We start from the raw sequence: 22,028 nt of genomic DNA, 5'->3' as shown, positions 1-22,028 counted from the left end.
TGTCAAAGAAACATTAAAGACAGCCTACTTGATGGATGAGCCATGAGTTTGGCCTAGGTTGCATGAACAATTATTATACATGCTGGGGAGCTTTTAGATGCATATCTTAGGCTGTTTGAGTTCATCTACCTAGCTGATCTTCAGGACAAAAACAAAATACACCAAGAACATTTTAATTTGCATCTGTGACTCATGTGGATGCAAAGTGACTCATGATGCTTCATGAACAAACAAATCGGACTCAGGGAGGAGCAGGGAGGTCAGAAAGAGAGGACAGAAAAGAAAAATCTGCAAGTCAAACAATTTACATCTGTATTCCATTATCACCGACAGATTCTCTGAAGGAAATTACTCTAAGAAGACAAGAAAAACTCTTCCTCATAATTCCTTCCTAATAATGGGATAATGTACAGTTCAAGGGTTTGCCAGCCCTCCGCTGCGCGTCGGGCCTAACACCTCCCTTGAACAGTACATTATTGTAGATACAGTACTGCCTCAAGTACCTTATTGCTTTTATAACACGGTTACCTACGACTTTATAAATAGTAATAGTAAGCTCCCTTTCAGCACAAAATAGTTGTAGCCACCAAACGTTGTGTATCGCATTTCAGCGACAGAGAAAATATTTTCTCTGTTTCCCAGTCTGATCTCAGAGCGTTACCTGCTCTGCTCTCCTGATTGTGAGCCGTATCAACGTTTGACTGTACAGCAGGAACAGGGACCACAAATACATTATTCACCGCTGACATTCTCATCAAAAGTCATTCCCCCCAAAATATCAAAGTTTACACGAAACATGTTTGGTAACTGTCAAGCTTGAAATGACAACTAACGGTCGCGCAATTTAAATACTTAATGGCTGAATAAAGTACACCCCGTGACTCACTCTCAACCAATCAGAATGTTTGATTTGATCTACCCGTATTATAAAACATGATTAAGTGTCCTCTAGAATGTCAATCCAGTGGAGAAAACAATATGAAATGCTATCTAGTGGGAACATTTTTATGAAGTGTCCTCTGATTTCCTTCTAGTGGAGAAAACATGATAAAGTGCTGTCTATGATTTCCTTCTAGTGGAGAAAACGTGATGAAGTGTCCTCTATGATTTTCTTCTAGTGGAGAAAACGTGATGAAGTGTCTATGATTTCTTTCTAGTGGGGAAATGTGATGAAGTGTCCTCTATGATGTTCTTCTAGTGGAGAAAACATGATGAAATGTCCTTTATGATTTCCTTTTAGTGGAGAAAACATAAAAATGTGTCCACCAGGGTACCTCTGCAAGCTGGTGCCCTTTTTATATTTTGTGACCCTGCCCCTTAGACAGCCTGGGTCCGCCACTGACTTCACTTTTTTTCTTATTAGTTTTCTTGTCACTTAACTGAGTAATCTCTGATCAATGAGGCAGTGACAGATGGTAACTGATGCTCTGTTTTACCCCAATTAGTTTTCTTCTGCTCTACTTATCTCTCTCCCTTTGCACTCTGCTACACTGCTACGTCCTCTTTGTTCTCCGTTCTACTTTAATGATCTCTTTTCTTTCCTCTTTGCTCTAACATACTTCCTTTATGCTGCTCCAAAGTGAACAGAGAAGGATCAATGCGAAGTAAATGGGAGCCGAAGGCAAAAAGAACAATGAAGAAGACGGCTGTGGCGAAGTCAAAGGAAGCTGAACAGAAGGGGATATCTAGAGGCCAACAACAAGGAAAACGTCAGGTTGTTCCTTGGCTTAAAGACTAAATAATTAACATTTCTATTTGACAGTCTATGGTGCCTTCTTAGATTAAATCCAAACCCGTTATTGTTGTTCTCAAAAAACACCAGAAATTAGCTTCATTACGGTTCATGAAACTACTTGGCCAATCCCACTCTGGCTACTCGTGCGTAAAATAGAACATCCCCCATTTCTGGGAAATTTTCATTGTGGTTGTGAATCACTGGACTTTCTCAATAGATCACTGGAGGTGTGATGTACATGAAAAGAGCTCTTGGACTGTACGGAACATGCTGTACATCGTCACATAGAGAGCTTATACAAGGAGGCCTCTGTTGGGCCTCCTGCTGGCTCCAAAGGCCTCCGGGTCTGTACACCCGACAGTGAATTTATGAGGCCACATGTTTAGAGTTTTCACTTTTAGCTGTGTTCAGTAGTGTATGTACAAGGTTTTCTATGTTTTAGCCATGCTAGCGGTCCAACAGCTATTGGATGGATTACCATGACATTCTGTACAGTGTACTGTGCGCACGGATGAATCCCACTGACTTCAGCATTTGGCTTAAAGCACTGCAGTACTTAAGTACAGCCTCACAGAGCCACTAGCATGGCTGCAAACTAAAGACAAATGTCCTGAAGATGAAGAACAAGCCACCACATGTTGACATGGTTGTAGAACCTTTTACAGCCGACGTCACCAAAGTCAGGAGTGCGCACGTTGGCAAACTGAGGGGGAATTTTGACCCAGCCATCCTGACAAGTTGGCAAGCTTTAAATATTGAATAACGTTGTCCACAGCATCAAAATGTCTGATTGTTTGGAATAATAATTCAATAGCAGACTCAAGTGCTAGCGCCGTTCATGACCACTTCGTCACGCTACTGGCTAAGTTTCTCTACCAAATACATGTGTATATCTGGCCACTTGCTAATGTATTCTACCTGCTCACTAATAGCCAAACGGATCTGGAAAGTGACTTTTTAGGTTTTTGGTAGATAATGTCTACATTTTGTTTTATAGATGCCTTGATGTCTTTTCAGCTGAAAATCACAAAAGTCTAACCAAGACTACTGGGTTCTGCTGTTGTTAATTGCTTCAAAAGAAAGGAAATGCTTTACATATCAGAGTAAACCTCTTGACGTGTACTACATTCTTTTCAAGGGTGTCCCAAGGTTGGTGTTTGGAATTTTATTAAACCATGTGCTGCATTGGTGAGCAATGCATGAATCCATGGATTGCAAGATTGTTCATCAATAAGTTCACGAATCTTTTGACAAAACAAAAATTTAAAAAATCTGTTGCTGAACTTTAAAGCCGATGTGGACTTGGTCAACTGTAAGATCAGGTTTCTGTAATGGACTGTAGAAGAGGGCTCAAAGCATCTTCCATTTGCAGAGAGAACAGCACGTGTGAACTGAATTTCCTGCACATGTCACTCAGAAAGCAGAACATCCACAGAGACGAAAGCAGCCAAACCACACGAGTAGAGGTAACGGCAACAGTCAAAGACAATCGAAAGGAGGGGAAAACACGAGACAATAGTGACAAACAAAAGATTAGTTTTGAGAACGGGTGACGCAAACACCAAAACCTTCACTTGCTTCAACAAGTGTGACAACTCTAACCCTGGCAACGCAAATCTCAACCAGAACATGAGATTTCCCCACTTTTCATTCACATGCTCCTCCATAATTTTTTTTACATTTTTATTATCTTTCTATTTCTGTTTCCATTTTAATTGGTAAACACCAGCTGACTAATCCGATGCGCCCCTTCACACATGACTGCATACTGATTCAGGAATCACAAATGTTGTATTTGTGTAGTGTGAGCCAACATTGCGGAAACAAATGTCTCTTTATTGTGAACTAGATTGAAAACATAAATAAATAAAATACACAGAAGCAAAGTATCGATATTGTATGTAATCAATTATGGGAGGCATCGGAGAAAGAAATGAGAAATGCACCGTCCGCGTGTAAATCAAATGTCTGGACTTCCTGTCACTCGTAGCGCTGCTGCTCGCACAGCTGTTGCATGGTGCACAGGACAAAGTCCGCGGCACGCCGTTGGTCAAAGACGTAAAAAAAAGCATAAATCAAACTGGCTGCTGGTACTCTCGTAGCGCTGGAAGTGGCCGGTGTTACGGATTAACAGGCGGCTGTGTTAACTGGTGACTTTCGGCCGAAAGTCACCAGTTAAATAGTGGTTATTTTCACGGTGTATGGCAGAAATGAAAACTCTTTGCACAGAGATAAGCCACAGAGATAAGCCCCGCCCCCTTTCATGCACATCCAGCTCGAATGACGCGACTATGCAGACTGTAACACAAGCAGTTCAGTTTGTCAGGTGCAACATTTATGAAAGTGTTGGTCAGTTTGTCCCATTTTCTGCAATAAAAAATATTGAAGTGAGATGAACAGACTGAAAACGTTATGTTATTAGATGAAATATGTTGACAGTTTTCCTTTGGGGACAATGGTAATCAATCGCAATATATTACAATAGTCAATATATCGTAATAGCGTGATAATATCGTAGCGGGACTTAAGTATCGTGATAATATCGTATTGTGGGACCTCTGGTGATTCCCACCCCTACTAGAAGGGCTTCTCCCCCCCTAGGGGGGGAATTAGGGCTCATGACACTTTCAACTCAGGACTAATGGGTATCTTTAGACCGTGCTATTTCCCCTTTTTTATATGTAACGGTGTACTTCTGTCGGCAACACTGGAAATCTGTACTCTGTGTTTACATTTGTGTCCTGATTGGAATGTTATAGTCAAGTGAAAAGCAGGAAACGGCGTGAAGTTTCGATCCCTGCATTTCCTTTTTTTAGAACAAAACTGTGATAACGTGATAACGCATTGCTGTGCGAGATAGAAATGTTGAATGTTGTGTACTAATATACAAGAGAGGCGGAGACAGAAGAAGAGAAGAGAAGAGAAGAGAAGACCTGTTTCTGACAAACAAGGAAGTTGACAGTTTCCTGAAAGTCTTTCTGGAGACTCTCTCCCACTCATCTCTTTCTTCTGGTTTCATAAAGCTGTCGCAGAGGTTTTCAGATCTGAATCCTTCATGAGCTTCTCTTTGTCCATATAATCGCTTTTCACAGCTTTTCACAGCATTTTGTGTTTCTGTGCAGCGCTGCGCTGAACTTCCTGCCTCCGCTGACACACGGTCTGTGAGACGTGTCGGTCAGAGCTCATTCACATCGACGCAAATTTCAAAAGCCGCTCTCAGGAAAGAAGCAGCTCTGTTGTGAATGTGAAGAAGAAAAAAACGCATCGGCTGCTGATCAAGTGAGCGATGCGCTGCTTCAACCAAACTTCATTTAATATACGGGGTATTTAAGCATCAGCAGTTTGAACAAAGAATCCCAGTCGTTAAATAAGGAACTGAATCAAAACGTAAATGTCTCTTTTCACAGTGACGTTTAATTTCAGCACACGTTCAACACAGAGTAATAGTGCAATTGTTGTTTTTTCCAGTTTGCTGGTGCATGACTGTGTGATATTTGAATGTGTGTCGGAAACGAGACGTGCTGAGGCGGACACGGAGAATGAAAAGTCTACAAATCCAAGACACCTGTCTGCAAAGTAGACGCATCTGCATTCAAACAGTTAAATAAAGTTGGTTCATCTTGCTTGCTCAATAGATTTCAATTTTTTTGTGACTATTTTGTAAGTTGGCTACGTAACTTTGACTAAATGCTTAATGCTTAAAGTCCTAACAAGGTTAGAAGGTTAGTTTACAACACAAGGTTACACATGACATGTACGTTGTAACCCTCCTCACGCTACAAACAAACAACATATACTGATGTTTAAATTAAAATATGATCAAATGAACTAACATAAAACAATATATACAACAACTTACTGTATACAAATCCTTATATACATATATACATAGCGAGACTTTGATTCACAGTGGGGAGGAGGATAGTGCCAAAGAGATTCCGGTCCTTTCTCACAGCCGGAATGAGGCCGAACACATGTGGTCGCAGTCTGGAAGTTTAGACGTCATAAACCTTAGCCCAGGGGTCCAGGGGTCAGGGGCCAGATCCGGCCTGGGAGACGATTTTATAAAGCCCCTCACATGTTTACGATCATTTTGTGTTCTCACAATGCTGCAAAATTTGAGTCCAAAAATGAACAACAATTTATGCATGATGTGCCGACACAAACATTTTGCCCTTTTCAGAGGGTTTACGTAACGATCCAATTTTACTGAATAAGTAGTCCTGATGCATTACAATGCCAGCAGCCTCTTATTGTTGTCGTTGGTTAAGGCTGATTTTAACTACTTTAAATGCAGCCTGGTAAATGTGTAACTGTTTAGAACACATCAAATGATCGATGTTAAACTTCAATAACCAGAAACTAGAACTGTCAAATACATGTAGTGGAGTGAAATAAGTCTCATGTTATACATACATCCTCTGGGAGCATGAATGTCTGAATCAAATTCCATCTGAAACCAGTCTGGAAGCGTTACATCATCCAAGTATGAACACCTTAAAATCATTATTAAGGACGGTGCACATCTGCTTTTAGGCAGAAAATAAAAATACGACCAGATTCTAAATGACAGAAGAATATCTTTCTTATTTTGTTCCGAGATAAATTCCTGCAGAGTAAAAGTGCACTTACTTCATGGGACCAATTGGAATAAAATAACAACAAACACCTACTGTCCATAAGTTCATGCTTGTGGCTCCTAGTTATGATCTTCACCCGCCTGTTTGTCGCCACACTGCACCTCAAGGCCATAGTATATGTTTTATTAGAGGTGGCCATCAGCTGGGTCCCAATGCTTCTTCTTCATTTGATGTCCACCTAACAATGTGGCTTGTGTGTCTACTCTGCAAGGCTCCCATGCCATGTATGGACGTATCCTACGAGCAGGCGGTGTGCGGGGACAGTGCCTCCATACACAAACACGCCGCCAATGAATGGGAACTCGGATGTAATCTTGCTGATGGTAATATTTCACATTACACCGACATCACATGTTGCTATAGTTAATCTAACCTTGATCTCTTTTCAACAGAACACACACAAACGCGGGGCTGAAAGATATGAAAGTTGTGAGGATTTGTGTTCTACATGCAAACAAACCCAAATCAAAAGTACCCTAAAGTGTGTGGACGAGGTGTTCACAACAGAAGAGGTGTTGTGTATTGTACGTAGTTCACAAGGTTATCATCAGATCTTTTATCGGCGCTCCTGGTCAGAGAAGGGGATTTTTACTAGTTCTTGGTATTCATGTTGTCTCTCGAAAGAAAGAAGAGAAGAAAAACAAGACTTGTTTGATTTAGCTTTCAGAGACATCCTGACACTCACTCACATCACATGTATTGCAGTTCACTCTGCAGCTCCCAGACTCGGGTGTGACGTGAGGAAAGTCCTCAACTGACCCTCAGCATTGGAGGCCAGTTGGCGGAATCGCCCATCACCCTCTCAGCCACCTTAACCAAAGCAACAGCAATATTTGATGAACATGGTCCCTCACTGGCTTCCTAAAACAGTTTACATTTCAGATGCTTTCTATCCTCTGTCTCACTCTGACGCTTCTTTTTCACTTCCTGGCTGTGGTGAGATTATAATCAACGGTTGCACCATAATAAAAAGGAGCACAATAGACGTTGTTTTCTGTGGTCATTTGACTAGTACAAAAGAAAATGGCGATTGTAATTAATGTTATGGTTTGTTGAGATTTCTGGCTAGTTAGCGAGCTAGTTTGCTAATTCCATTCATACTTATTTCTTAATTTCATATTTAAATGCATTAATCTGGTGCACTTTGAGAGCAAATTAAGAACTTTGCTTTCTTATAAAAATGTATTTATTCTATCGGTGGTAGAAATTAACAAAGTACATTTTAACTACTCAACTACTATACTTGAGTACAATTTTGAAGTATTGTACTTTACTTGAGTATTTCCATTTATGTAAGATTATACATTGAGTAAAGGTACCTGCCAGCCCACCCATTAAGAAGTATAAAATACATGTTGGTTCATTATTAAATTGTGGCGGGACAATATAGACGTTGGAAGGTTGCCACTTTTTATTAGATAATTAATAGGAAACAATGCAGAGCAAAGAAGAAACAAATTGTGGTTTTTGTGCACCCAGTTTAAAGGATATCACATAAAACCTTGAAGATAGCAGAAATAATCCAACAGCTGAACAAATTAATAAAAAAAGTAAACTATAATAAAAGAAAAGAAGACATTATTGGAAAATGGTGTATAATGAAGTTAGGGTTGTCACAATGCTACACTGTAGCAGCTATAGTAAGAGAATGTCCTGATACCTGTATCAACCCAAAAATTAGGATCTCTTTTTCCTCATGTAAAATATTTTGGCAGTTTTGCTTGAAACATATCATATAAATAAATACTATTCATTCATCATGAGAACCAAGCTGCTTGTTAAACATTCTTCCATCCAATTCAGTCAAAGCAAAAGCGCTCCATTTACAGGGGAAGAAACAGTCCACCAAAATAAAGTTTAAAGTTGTGCACATGGCATGAGGGTGAGACAATTCCCTCATTATTTTAGGATCAAACCAAGGATAAGGATAAGAAGAACTTTTGTGCTGCTCAACCCAAATTGTTTTTTACAGTATTTAATGAAACTTTTTATAGTGCAGGGTAGGCGATGGTATTATTTTGTATACACAGTGGTCTGTGTATACTATCCTCTGCCCCCTCAAAAGCCCGGATTTTACAATCTTATTTTCTAAATTTCTGAGAAAAGAAAGTAATTTAAATCACAACCTACAGTGAGCTTTTCCCTTCCTCTGGCCCCTGCACTTCCCCTCCTGTAAGTCTGAGTTCTGGTATCAGTAACTCAAGGCTCTGTCTCGAACCCGTCACCTGTTAAAATTAAAGTACGCATACTGCTGGTTGGAACAGCACAAACACCCGTCTGCTTCCTCTCAATGCGCAGGCCACAATTTCCTCTGTAATACCACTTTTTTGGTTGTTTTTTTAATTGTGCAGGCTGCATGCATTCAGACTTCTCATGCGCTTGACTTTTCTGAACCGGATTAGTGATCTGTTCGGTATGAAAGGAGTCAAATTTAGGACATATTTTAGCTGCTGGGATTTTAACAAAGTTTTGGAAGAACGTAGACAGAGGGTACTCTCATGATTCTGAGGTTCCTGACAATATATTTAGGCAAAACAGAAATTAAGAGGGAAAAGTGAAGAAGAAAAAAACAGAATTTACAACAAAGCATGCTTTTAAGCATGTGTTGGACATGAAGCCTCACGGTTACAAAAGACGACACTCATCCGTCTTGATCAGTTGAAGACAAAGGAAGCACAATCAATCTCCAACTAAAAGCAGGAAGAACACCAACTGGCTTTAAAATGTATTATTCATACATTGATTGATACATTTTAAAAAGGTGCAATGTGTAAACTAGGGTCAGAACTTTAGTTTGAAACATTCAAAAGATGAACTAACATTATCAATAGAAGCTGAAGTACAGCTTGTCAATCCCGTTGAAGGTATGGGGTCCGTGTGCGTTTTGATTGTTTGTTCATTGGATTAAATCCAAAGTGGCAGAAATTAGAGAAAATTTAGATGGTACGAACCCAGCAACCCTAACTGCTTGGAGCATGTGGCCAGATCTTACACATTGCACCTTTTTAAAACGTATATATATTAAGTAAAGTTGTTAATTTGGGGATTCCTGAGGTGTGTTGTATATCCTCATTGAAAAGTTGACTTAGTTAAAGTTAACTTCATTAGATCCTGGAGCACCTTGGTAGGCGAGTGGTTGAAGTGCATGCCGTATAACCACAATGTCCCCGGTTTGCTTCCAGCCCTGGTAACTTTGTCGGCATGTCATATTCCTCAGATTGCCCAAAAGAGATTATCATGATAAAAAAAAAACTTAGTTAGATCCTAAGGGGGTGCACACATTTTCACTGCCTGTATTTCCCCTCAGGTGTTCTGCTTCATTCTGCTTTTACATGAAAGTTCAGTTTGGGGACGATTCGCAATTTATTTTTCTGGCAAAAGGTTGAGCAGGACAAACCAATGACCTCCACCTCCAGGAAAGCTTTGTGATCAAGTGATCATTCATTTAAGATTTTCTTGTCAACTCTATGGACGTTTCTTTAATGTATTTGTCATGACAGGTGGTGGTGGTGGTGTTGTTTTCCGAGTTGCTACAAGGAAGGCCATCCTTATTTTCCATATGTAAACTATTTAAAGGACTAGCTAAATACGTTTATCGTTTTTCTTGAGTTAAATGAGCGGATCGATACCACTTTAATGTCGGCATGCTGATTGTGAAGCAAGAGCCAGTTGGGTGTGTAAGAGTATACCATCCATTTTCTTTTTTTTTATAAGTAACCTGAGGTTTGTTGCTGAGAGAATGGATGTATAGCATATGGATGAATGGATGTCTATTTTTGTAAAATATAATTAGGCCATCACTGCTACACAGATGAAATGAAAAATCAACATTGATCATATGAACTCAGAAATATTACAGTATGATTAGCTCATGTTTCAATATATCTGCGTATCCAATTTGAACCAAAAATAGCCGACTAAACTGACTTCAGTGTCGAGTACACTGTGTGTTGTGTGCTTGATTTGTTTTCTGAAGTGTTTGGAGCCTCAGGGCCACTGAGCAGCGGCTCAAATCATGACCTTTACTGCTGATTTGCTCTTGAAATTGCAGATGCATGCTGTGTATGCATCGGCACCGGCACAAACGCAGCATTTTCTGCCAAAATGGGTGAAATAGTGATCATAACGATGCATAACATGAGCTCTAACAAAGGGCTTTACACAGAGCCTTTAAAATCAATGATAGTAAATTGTACATTTATATCCCAGCCAGGAGGCCTTGATGGGATTTCCCCCAGCACAAAGAAGAAGGAAAAATATATCTTAAAATATAATTCACATGCCATTCCTTTAACACTGTGCAGCTCAGATTTCATTAGTGAATTCGTTCCTGCTCTCTCCATAAAGTTGCACAACACTGTCATGCGTTTAAGTGAACTTTTGCTTTTAATGCAATAACAGAACAAGACTGGGTGGAAAACTAGTGCATGGATGGACCGTGTTTGGGCGAAATTGTGGCACAATGTTTACGTGGTGTCTTTTAATGTAAATTTCTGGATATCAAATCATCTGCAATTTTCTGCAGCGGTCCCGCTAATATTTGTTCTTAAGAGTGTACTGACACAGCATTTCATATGACCATTGTTGGGATTAACGTCTTACAGAAACATTTTTACCTTTGGCAGCAACTAGTACTGTAAGGCTCGGTGTTTGTCACTGTTTGTGTAGCTAATAGTGATGTCACACACAGACATTGTATTGGATTGAAAAAAACACGTGTAAAACGTATACAGAAAATATGAATTCATACAAACAAAAACAGTGGCACCAAAAATGTTTACTATTTTAGCGCTCTGGCCAACACGCCATTTCCAAAGGGACCGTCATAGGATCTCAGAGTGGTGTTTTCACCTTGACAATATGGATGTCTGGTTATTTCTACTTGAGACTTAAAAGGTTAAACAAGCAGCCACCGATACAACAGGTCTGAATCCGTCTCAAGCGGCGTCAGACTTACTCGACACATGAGAGACCACGGAGATGAGAGCACTTGCCTGTGGGAACGTGGAAAGACGGTGTTTTCTCACCTGTGGTTTGTCGCAGCTCTTCACACAAACTTATGTGGGGAAACTGCAGCAGCTGCTTCCATTTCTTGCTTTTTCCTTTTCTGTTCCCGCCGCCTCCTGTAAAACAAACAGGTTTGGTTTGACACTCAAGTCCAAGCAGGATGTTTGCATTTGGTGACAAACTAAATCTACTCTATGGGCGACTGTGGCTAAGTGGTTAGCATGCCTGTCTTTCAATCAGAGGGTTGGTGGTTTGCGCCCTGGCCCCGGCTCTGCTAGTCCCTGTCCTTGAGCAAGACACTTAACCCCTAATTGCTCCCCTTTGCTGTGTCTACGGTGTATAAAGAGCAAAAATGTAAGTCGCTTTGGATAAAAGCGTCAGCTAAATGTAATGTACTCTGAAAAGATGCATAAAAGAAACTTGGGTTTGATTTCCAATGTGTCTATATGCCACTATGTCTTATTTCCTAGCATATTGCATAAAGCGTGGAAGTTGGGGCCCTTGTTCATTCCTATGAAAGTTGCTCAGTGGCGCCTAAGGCCAAAAATAGTTCAACTAGCAGCTATAAAATTACCTGGATCTTCTGCATTCCCAATGGGGCCCACTGGGGGTGTTTCCTTTAACCCCGCCTCCCAGCTGCTCTGCCTCGACTCGCACGCATGAGGGATATTTAAGACTTACAGATGTCTTTTTTCCTAATGTAAGTTAGGGTTACAGCCCCAAAGAAAGTATTCTTGAGCCCAATGACATCATAAACCTGGAAATTGCAATTCCACGGTTTGGCCACTGCAAATGTTTGGCTTCAAAGCCCGGCGCTGTTCCGGGGGTTTTGATCCACTCATAAAAGAAGCCATTTTGTTGCAATAAAAATCCCTGAATAACCACAAAAACGGCCGCTGTACCTTGTAGGATGAGTGTCCAGTGTGTGCAAGGCTACATGACCCGGGCGGGCACTGTTGCATTTTAGTGTTAGTTCCTTTTATTAAGTGCATCTGGCTACCCAGTTGGTAAAGTACTGCATGTATGAAAGCATTATGGGGACTAGGGCTGGGCGGTATGGCCAAAAATTCATATCATGGTATTTTGTAAGATTCTGGCGGTTTTACGGGATATCACGGTATTATTTTTTGAGTGAAAACATTGACGCTGAAAAGGATCACCAGAACTGAAAAGCTGTTGTTGCGAGTGGTGAACAGCTGTTTTTACGTTGGTACATAGAGGGTTTTTAGGACCCAGGGAAACTCCGTTGCAGGAAGAGACAGAACGGAAAAGAGTCTGTAGGCTCGTTCGAGATGAGCCAGTTCTGCGCAGAATCGATTGGCGGCGATCAGCGCGCAATGCATGCCGGTTAGATTTGTGTCCGACTTGCTCCCGACTTGCTCTGACGTCATGCACACGTGGTCAACGATACTCTCACGAGACCAAGCCGGCTGTCGATTTCAGAGTCAGTCGCCGCAGTTGCTCTCAAACGACTGCTTGGCCCAGTGCATGATGGGAAACGCCTGGCTCTCGCCACATCAGAGAGCTGATTGGCTCTTAGATCTGACAGCAAACACCACGTGTTGTAGAAAATCCGTATTTTATGTGTAGTTGTAATACTTAACCCTCGATTATTGACTATTCAGCTCATGTTTAATCTAAAAACACATCTTGTGTGGTTGATAATACAAAATTGTATTTTCATAACACATATCTAAACCAGTAGTAATGTATTTCACAGGCAGACATAAAAATACCAAAGGATGCAGCTACACACTCATTTCGACATAAATATATATATTTATAAACACATATAATAAATCCAAACGTGATCTGTAAACTACAAGTAAACAAAAGTTTGGAACTAACAGGAAGTACTTTTTTCCGTGACTTCCTGTGTATACTTTGAAGGCAGCTGACAACTGTCCGACTTGATTGCAGTTTTTTGTCAACGCCTCCTGCTGCGGCCGCCTGCTCTCGTCTGGATTCCAGGCGAGGCGCAGCTCTAATGCACGAGCCTTGTCTCTTCCTTCAACGGAGTTTCTGTGAAAAATGTTTACCTGAGCTGTGAAAAATAAATGTTGATGCCCGCTGAAGAGTGACAACAGTTGTTATGCCGCGTTCACACAAAAAGAGTTGCGAATTTTCGCAACGCCTTTTTGCCTGATTTTAGTCGCTCGACTTTATATGGTTAATTCGCTTTTTCGCTGCGGAAAGGCTCATCTCTTGTGAATGACGCCGGTGACGACGGGCGGAGCTTCTCCACGATGATTGGCTTTCGCAACTCAGCGCTTTTTGGCCTCATTTGCGATGCCCGGCGCAAAATTGGCTTTTTCACAACCATTCGCGTCTGTGCATTGACCTTACATGTAATCTACTCGCACGAATATTCCGCAACTTTTTTGGTGTGAACGCGGCATTACGGCTACACACCGATATGAAGGTATGTGAAAAATTCATACCTGACACTTGAAACTGGTATACCACACAGCCCTAATGAGGACAGCAACCTATTCACATTGTGAGCGACTTAAATCTAATCTGGGTTACTCGTTTGCTTTGGGATGGCTTCTTGTTATGAGGTGTAGAGTCTTTGGAAAGTCAAAGAAAAGAAAGTCAAAAAAATGTCCTTGTACAAGTGTGCTTGAACATGTCTGTGTGTTTGGATGGGAACAGCTACGCACGGTTTCTTTAGAAACTGCAGCAGCGCGAAACACAAAGAGCGAACGTCACCCGCGCAATCGCCACAAAACAGAGAGAGAACCCAGAGGAAGTTCCTGTCCTCGCTGCGTTAGTGCATGTGATACAGAGGCCAGGGTTCATTCACCACGCTGAGAGACGAGAACAAGAGGCAACACGGTGCTCACCGCCCTGGATTAAGATCTCAAGATCCTGCAAACTGATTTTCAGAAAGAAAAAAAACATTAATAAATCAACGTTTTTGACATTCCAAATCTATTGCTTAGAGTAATTGATAATGACAACATTTACATTCATCCTTCTACATATCAATGTCTGTCTATTTGGTTTCACTAGAAGCAAGGGGTCAGAAATGTTTAATTAATTGTTAAAAAGAAAAACAACAAAAACGATTTCTAACCAATCTCCTGACAATACATTAATAATATTATATTATATATGTATTAATTGTTCTATTACACGTACAGTGGAACTACTTTGAATCTCAGTTTCATCTATTGACAGCTGGTATATTTCAGATATCAATTAAATGCTTAGTCTATAAAATTGTGGTGAGAAAATAGAGAAAAATGTGAATCACAAAGTCTATGAATGTCTTGTTTTGTCACCCAAACCGAACAAACCCTCACGTTAGACACACTGACTAAAGGCACAGCACAAACTCTATTTGGGCCGCTGAATAAATCTTTGATGTGGGCGCCGATTCAGGGGTTTGAAACGTCACTGTTTTATTATTTTTATCAGCACAGAGCTCCCATCATCTGAGTCTCAGCAGCTGTACAACCAGAGGTCACCGTTTAAGAGAGATTTTAAGGGAGTAAATAAATGCGACAGTGAAAAACAAAAGTTATAGAAAAGTGAGGGGGGAGATGTCCAGTGAATATGACGCACTCGTGCTCCATCAACCTCCGTCAACCTCCGTCAACCTCCTTCAGACCTCGTCCGAGGGCGACAGGGGCTTTTGACAAATCAAGTTTGGCTACGCGATGACATTTCCAGGGGCGGGGGACTGATTGCCCCTGAGCAATGCACCAGGATCAAACACATAGTCCCACTATATACACTGGCAACAGAGCGATGTTGTGAATACAGCCGCCGCCTCCCTGTTTGTTCTCAAAGCCACGCTTCAGGATTTGCTATTCAAATACTGCAAGGCAGCTGCGACTGAGAAACGAATCGTCACAGTTCCAATGCAAACGAGATGTTTTTGTTTGCGCCTGGGGAAACAAGAGGATAACATCAGCCACTGGATTGGCACTAAGCTGATTGATAATGATGTCCGTTGTGTGCATTAGTGGAAATGTAAATCAAGACAGACAGTCAGTGAGACAGGAAGGCAGTGAAACAAAGATTCTCCCCACGAAATGATAAACGTGCGTAATTAGACTGAAATGGCACGATTAAGCTTCGAGTCGCAGAGGAGGGAGTCGCCCCACACTGGCACAGCTCTGCGACGACGCAGGTCAAAGTTGACTTCTGAACACTGCTGTTTTTAAAAGGAAGGACATTTCATCAACATGAGAACATGAAAACATACAGAACATGAAATAACAGTCCTGCCATACCAGCTCAATGAAAACACATTGATTTATTTCCAGTAAATCTCCTGAATAACAGATAGACGATTCACTAACTTTCTCAGTTGGAGCATCAATGGCCTTTTTCAAGACGCCCTGTGGAGTTTTCTTGGAAGAAAACAAGTTTTGTTTACATCCTGTGCTACTAAAGCACATGATGTGTGTATGTATGTGGGATCTTGAGTACTGACAATGGGTGAATGTATGGTCTGTCGCATCATAAATACGTAAAAAAAATATATATAATTGTTTCAAACCCAAAGTGATGAGCCTAAACCGTCCCAAACCCAAAGTTTGCTGTAATGTGTGTCTGTTACATATGTCAAAATGAAACATGAAGCCAGGACCATCACAAGTTTTGGACTTTTGATTGAAAATGTACTTTCATTCATTGATAGCGTTATATTATTGAATTAATCGAAACAGTTGCAAATACTCAGTCCACTAATCAATAAGTCGACTAATCATTGCAGCTCTAGTTGAATGTTTTTATTTCCTCCAAAAACATTTGCAAAGATATGTTTTTTTACTTTTGTTTGGGCTTTGTCACCCTTAAATGTTGGTATTCCACCAGGATGGGCTCGGGCCTTTGCAGCAGTGAACACTTCGGCCTTCAGCCTGTGCTCTGAGTGCACGTTCACGTGTTTGGAAATCGAAAAAGCTCATTACGATTGATTTTTATTCTAGAATGGAAATAGTGACACGCCTACGGGGAAGTGTTGACAGAAGAGCAACTTTCTCTATAGATGTGGCAACTTTCAAGAATACTTTAGCAACTTAAAAAAATTAAAAGGTGCAAACATACCTAGAAAGTGGTTGGGCAGACCTTAAAAGGGACAATTCCCCCCAACATCAATAGTACATATTTCCTCTTTCCCGTCGTGCTCTTCATCAATCTAGATTGTTTTGGTGTGAGTTGTCTAGTTTTGGAGATACCGGCCGTAGAGATGTCGGCCTTCTCTCAAATGTAATGGGACTATGGCTTGTGGCGTTCAAAGCACCGCAAAAAAATACATTTGAAAAACTAAACAGTCTCTTTCCAGAAATCATGACCCCATTACCGAGAATAATCCACAAACCTTGTTGCAGTTTCATGTCGGAACTAGAGAAGGCAGACATCTCTAAGGCCCGATATCTCCAAAACTAGACAACTCACACCTTATCACTCCAGATTGATAAAGATGAAAAATACATATTTTGATTATGAGGTGAACTGTCTCTTTAACTCTTCCACCCACAAAGAGAATCTCCAATGCTTCAAGTGGTACATTTAGTTTCAAATTGATCAAATACAGCACAACTTGTGCAGTAATAATAATATCTCAGAATAGTTAGCGAACTAGTTTGAGTCATTTTAGCTTGAATTCTATCTATTCTATATTATTATTATTTTTTGACGTCACAATAGCGTGTGGCGTAATCTATTAACATCTGTCGACTTTTAACTTCAACCACTTTGCATTAAAGACAGCTGGAAATATGTTCCCGGCGGATCAGTGGTCTGACGTCTGCACCATGTAAATCTGCTGTCGGGGGAGATCTGTCACATGTCCCCCTCCGCCGTTTCCACTTTGAAGTCATCCGTAAGCAGACAATTAAATGTTCTATAAATAGTATTTTTCCTGAAGCATAGGAAGGCACATCAGCTGATTGTTGAATGTTAAAAGAGCGAAAACACAGGCAGCAAACTTATTATGTTCCCTTATTGATGAATAGATTGGCGATTTTGACAATTAGTGGATTAAAGTCATGACCAATTACTTTTGAAAATGTCAACACTGAGGTACAAAATGACCGTCACAATTTTGAGAACCAATGGTGAAGTTTTCAAATGTTTGCGTATTAAAATTATAGAGTTACAGAAGTTGGTTCGGAGTAAAGAAAGGTATCAAACAGCAGTTGTTTCTGGTACTGAATGAAATGTGTCGAGCACAGAGGATCCAAAACTGAGGAAAAGAAAAAGTAAAAAGTAGAAGGAAGTAAGAACCCGAGTTTCGTGTCATATTTATAAACTTGTTTACTAGATCAGATTCCTGATTGAAATGATAGTTTTGTTATGGTAGTCTGCATTTAGACCAGTTTGCTGTTCAGCTGCGTGTGTTTCCTTAACATTTAAAGTGAGACAATGTAACTTTCAAAACAAGAAATAACACATTCTTCCTCTTACAAATTGAAGGATTCATTCATAGCCGAGTCCCATTCAGTGCAACACACCCACTGAGTCGGATGCTGTATCGGTATTAGCATAATTTAAAAAAAGAAACGTCCAATGCTCCCACGCTCTATAAATAAGGTGTGGGATTTCTTGCTTAATTGCTTTCTTGTCTTCTATCAGCAGGTTCACGCCGCTGCTCCTGAGCTCTTGTCGACTTTCCCAAACAATAAATGAATCTACGGAACAGCATAAGGAGGCAGTCATGGGCCCGATTAGAAACGGGAATCACTGCCATCGGCATCAATCACAACAAAGTCAGCAATTGTACGTTTGCTCCGACAAACAGAATTAGTCGAGAAGGAAATATCATCGTTCCTTTGACAGCTGCCTCGTTGTGTCGCACATGATGGAAACAAACGGAAACAAGAAATACGTCAGGAGAAAATTAAAAACTAATGGGTTTGCCGGTTGGTATTTATAGGTCTACAATTATTTTCTTTTTTTCTGCCCGTCATGACGTCTGCCACATTCCCTTAAATGCACCTGACAATGAACTTACAGCTGGTAATTTTCTACAAAACATTCAAGGGTGTCTGTTCGGTTTCAGAGGTGGGGATCACATGAAGTGTCTTAGAAAATATATAGAAATGTCTTGTAAATTGTGGTATACATAATACACTAACAGCACTTAAAATTAGATTTAAGTTTAAAGACCTTAAACTCTATGATACATATTATATTAACATATGTAATAAGTGATGTTATTGCTGCTATTTCTTTGATTTAATTATCAGTTTGAGCTTCTTTTTTTTACATTTCAGATTAAATCCTTTTTATCGCAAAAAATCTTCAGAGGAGTTTACACTTCTTTTTTTTAGCCCAGAGTAGTGTCTGCAGGTACAACCTCCACCAATCAAAGTCCAGGACTGTAGCCTCTACGTAGCCGGACCAGGGCACAGAACAATGTGTTAACGTTTCTCTGCTAATGTCAGCTCCGTGTTTTGTTTTTTACGCATAAACGTAACGTTTCAGAAACGTATATATCTCCTTCAAACCTCTCCACCTAACAAGTAACACTATTACCCAACTTTTAAAAAGTTAAAGTTAAAAGAGAAGATTTAAAGCGACTTGAATGAACATTTCAGCATGTTGATCAGCTACTCTCTCTCTCTTTTTTTCATCTGGATTTGGGCAGCTTGACCGTCAAGAGGACACTGTTTGTTTTTTTATATCAAGTTTTGTGAGGAAATCGAACTGAAACCATGAAAGTAGGGTCGACCGAAGACGAGAACCTCTGTCGGATACGAACAGTTCGCCACACACAGGAAGTGACACAAAAGTCGAGTCTAAAATAGAGACTCCTGAACAGTAGAGCGAGCAGAATGACACCTGTTGCCTCTTCGATCGCTGTGTTCTCGGTCAAACTGGTGTGCAACACGGGCGTCACACTGCAGGCTTTTTGGTCATTTCAGTTTTGTTTCCTCTCTTCCTGCCATTTGCAGCCATGAATGGGAAGTTGCCTCATGTTGCATGCTTTTAAAGGAAAACTCCACCCTAAAACTTTAACAACATCCAAAAACGCCTTTGTTCAAATTCTATAGGCCCTTTTTTGCAGACTTCCTTTTCTTCCTTCGACCAATAACTGTGAGAGGTATATGTAGCTACCTTTTTTTTGGGGGGGGGGGGTCAAGCCCTTAGATCCAAAAACTAAGGGCTTCTTTACAGTTTGCAAGCCCTAAAATTAGCAATTGCAGAGCGAGAAATCCACCAAAAAAGAGACAGAGAGGTCTTTGTCTTGTGACAAAGTGCATTGAGAAGATGGCACATTTCCAAAGATCACTAACATTTGCTGGCTTTGTTTGGAAAATGGCCCACGTTAATGTGAAGTATAAGAAAATTGTGGCTGAAGGAGCGCTCCAACGATTTAGTATTGCATTTTCATTAGGTTGTCTGACTCACAGGAGCTGAGATATTATGTTGAATATAAATGCATATAAAAATCTGATCAGGATCCAGAGAACAAGAATTTAAACTGGACTTTTCCTCAAGTCTTTCCGAAAATCTATTACATGGGCGCTCCAATTTAATTAAATTCAAGGATAATTTGGTCACTGAATGTACTTGTCCGAAAACTGAACGACAATTCTTTGATTGATGCAATTAGTTTTAAGTCTGTCGGTTCTCTTTACGAATGTTTCTATGTTTTCATGTTGTCTTTGAACTTTTTGCTGAGTTTTTTTTTTAATCTGTTATTTGTGTTTCTATGTGAAACTTTGTAATTTAATTGAATGGATTCACCTCTTCGTCTGGTGGCTGCGTTTACACATCTGGCTGCGTAATTCTCTGCAATGTTGTTTACCTTCCTTGCAAGTTACATATCTTTGCATACTAGCACGTGCGTCTATTTATACCTTGAATTTAACAAAGGCCTTGCCCGTCTGCAAATTTGCCTGTGAGGCAAAACAGTTATGATCATATAACACTTTTTGTTCCCCATTGAAAGAAAAAGAAAAAAAGAACATCTCGTCCCGGGTCATGAGAAGTAAGAGGCCTTGCTCATGGGCACTTCAGCCGGGCAGATGGGTGCCAACACGGAGGCTTGACTCTTGGTCCTCTATGAGCACAACAGATCAACTGAATTGAGCAGATAAGCTCGCAGTGAGGGGATCATGACACTCATCTTCTCATGTCTCTCTGCAGATGGCACTGGGATTATGATGGCAACGAGTCGCCGCCTGCAACCTCTGGAATAAACATGATAACAATGGGCTCTGATGACGTTTTCATTGTTCACAAAGGAGATGTCTCAAGATTGTCATCATGGACACGAGCCGTAGAACAAACTGTATTGTTTGAAAGATGAAATAATTATGATTGTACATTTGCATTCTCGACATTTAAATGAATTGTAAACCTTCAGTGACTCACAGCCTATAGGTTTCAAAACACAACTTCCATAATCAAATAATAGTCCTTTTTAACACGAGGGCTGAAACACTTTTAAAAAAAATGGTGTGCCCAAAGCACAAACCCCTGTACAGCACATCTGCTTTGCCTCGACATCCTGTTTCGCAAACGACAGAACGATGGTGCAACATCAAGCAAAGGGAAACCCGATGTGTCGCTGCAGTCTCGTTTCACAGTTTCAACCCCTTCCGGACCCCCTCGCACTTGCACGTACATAATCAAGAGCCACACCACACACTCTATGAAAGAATCAGGCGATTTAACGCGCCCCTTCGATTACAACCGCATGACGCTGTACACAGCAAGTTGTTTTCAAGTCCCTCGGTCCCACTCTATAAACATTGCCTAATGTCAGTCGATATTAAACTACATGTTGCTAGCTTGGCATCCCCGCTGTCTACTTTAACCAAGCCATGAAGGTGGTTGAGCGTATTACAACTGTGTTATTGGCCGTTTCTGAGTAACGTCCACCATAAAAGGAAGACGTTGTATCGCAATATAAAAGCAATTTACTAAACAATTTCCATCCCGAAATGGACATTGTTTGCTCAAGAGTTCGCCGCAGTCTTCAGAAAGGCCAAAAGCTCGCGTGTACGTTCACGGACACGCGAGAAAACTTTAAATGGCCAAAATGTATTATGGAGTTTGGTGCGTCGCTCGGACGGCGCGTGTTTTAGGTTAACGTCCTGTTCGTGTGGAGCCGCATCGTCAAACTATGGGACCGCCGGCTTAGAGGAAGTGCAATAACAGTTTATAAAACAGCCCGAGTCTGGGGCATCCCGACTGCTGTGGTCGGTAAGGTGACTTTACTGGGGAGCTGTCAAACTCCCATCTCCATCCTTACCTTCCCGTGCTTTCAGCAGCACCGTGTTGGCTACGATATTCTCCAGCTCCATGTTGACTCTTGCCCGGGTCCGGACCTTTGAATCCGCCCTCACTCCACCGGGCAATGTTGATGCTGTCTGGGGTTAACAGCAGCAGCAAGCAGCGGCAGCGGCGGCAGACGGAGCTCCTGGTCACCCCCTCCCCACCCCTCCCCACTCCCCCCGCCGGCTACAATCTCAGTGTATCCTCCCTAAACACCGTCCACCATCTCCTCCTACCGCCCAGCCAAGGAGGGAAAATCAAACCCTCCGGTTCCGCTTTCGCACAGTTCTTCTGTCCGGTAACCAACCGACCCTCCTCAGCACTTTCTCCTCCTCCCTCCGTCTCCCCGCCCCGAAGCTGCTGTCAGAGAAGAGGAAGAACAAGCAGACTTCTCACTCTGT

General features: G+C 41.1%; 1 protein-coding gene across 1 annotated transcript in view; it reads right to left on the bottom strand.

Moving 5' to 3' along the window:
* grk6 (G protein-coupled receptor kinase 6) overlaps positions 1 to 21,656 on the bottom strand; it is a gene marked incomplete at its 5' end in the record, with an annotated part of 46,240 nt that extends 24,584 nt beyond the window's left edge. The window contains 2 exons of the mRNA XM_079214171.1: positions 11,403 to 11,498; positions 21,605 to 21,656. Of these exons, the coding sequence (XP_079070297.1) occupies positions 11,403 to 11,498; positions 21,605 to 21,656 (148 nt within the window). The remainder of the gene's footprint in view (positions 1 to 11,402; positions 11,499 to 21,604) is intronic.
* Between the last annotated feature and the right edge of the window lie 372 nt (positions 21,657 to 22,028).

Source organism: Taurulus bubalis (genome assembly GCF_910589615.1).
Source record: "Taurulus bubalis genome assembly, chromosome: 2".
In the NCBI taxonomy this organism is placed as follows: Eukaryota; Metazoa; Chordata; class Actinopteri; order Perciformes; family Cottidae; genus Taurulus; species Taurulus bubalis.
This window is presented reverse-complemented; position numbering and strand designations above follow the sequence as displayed.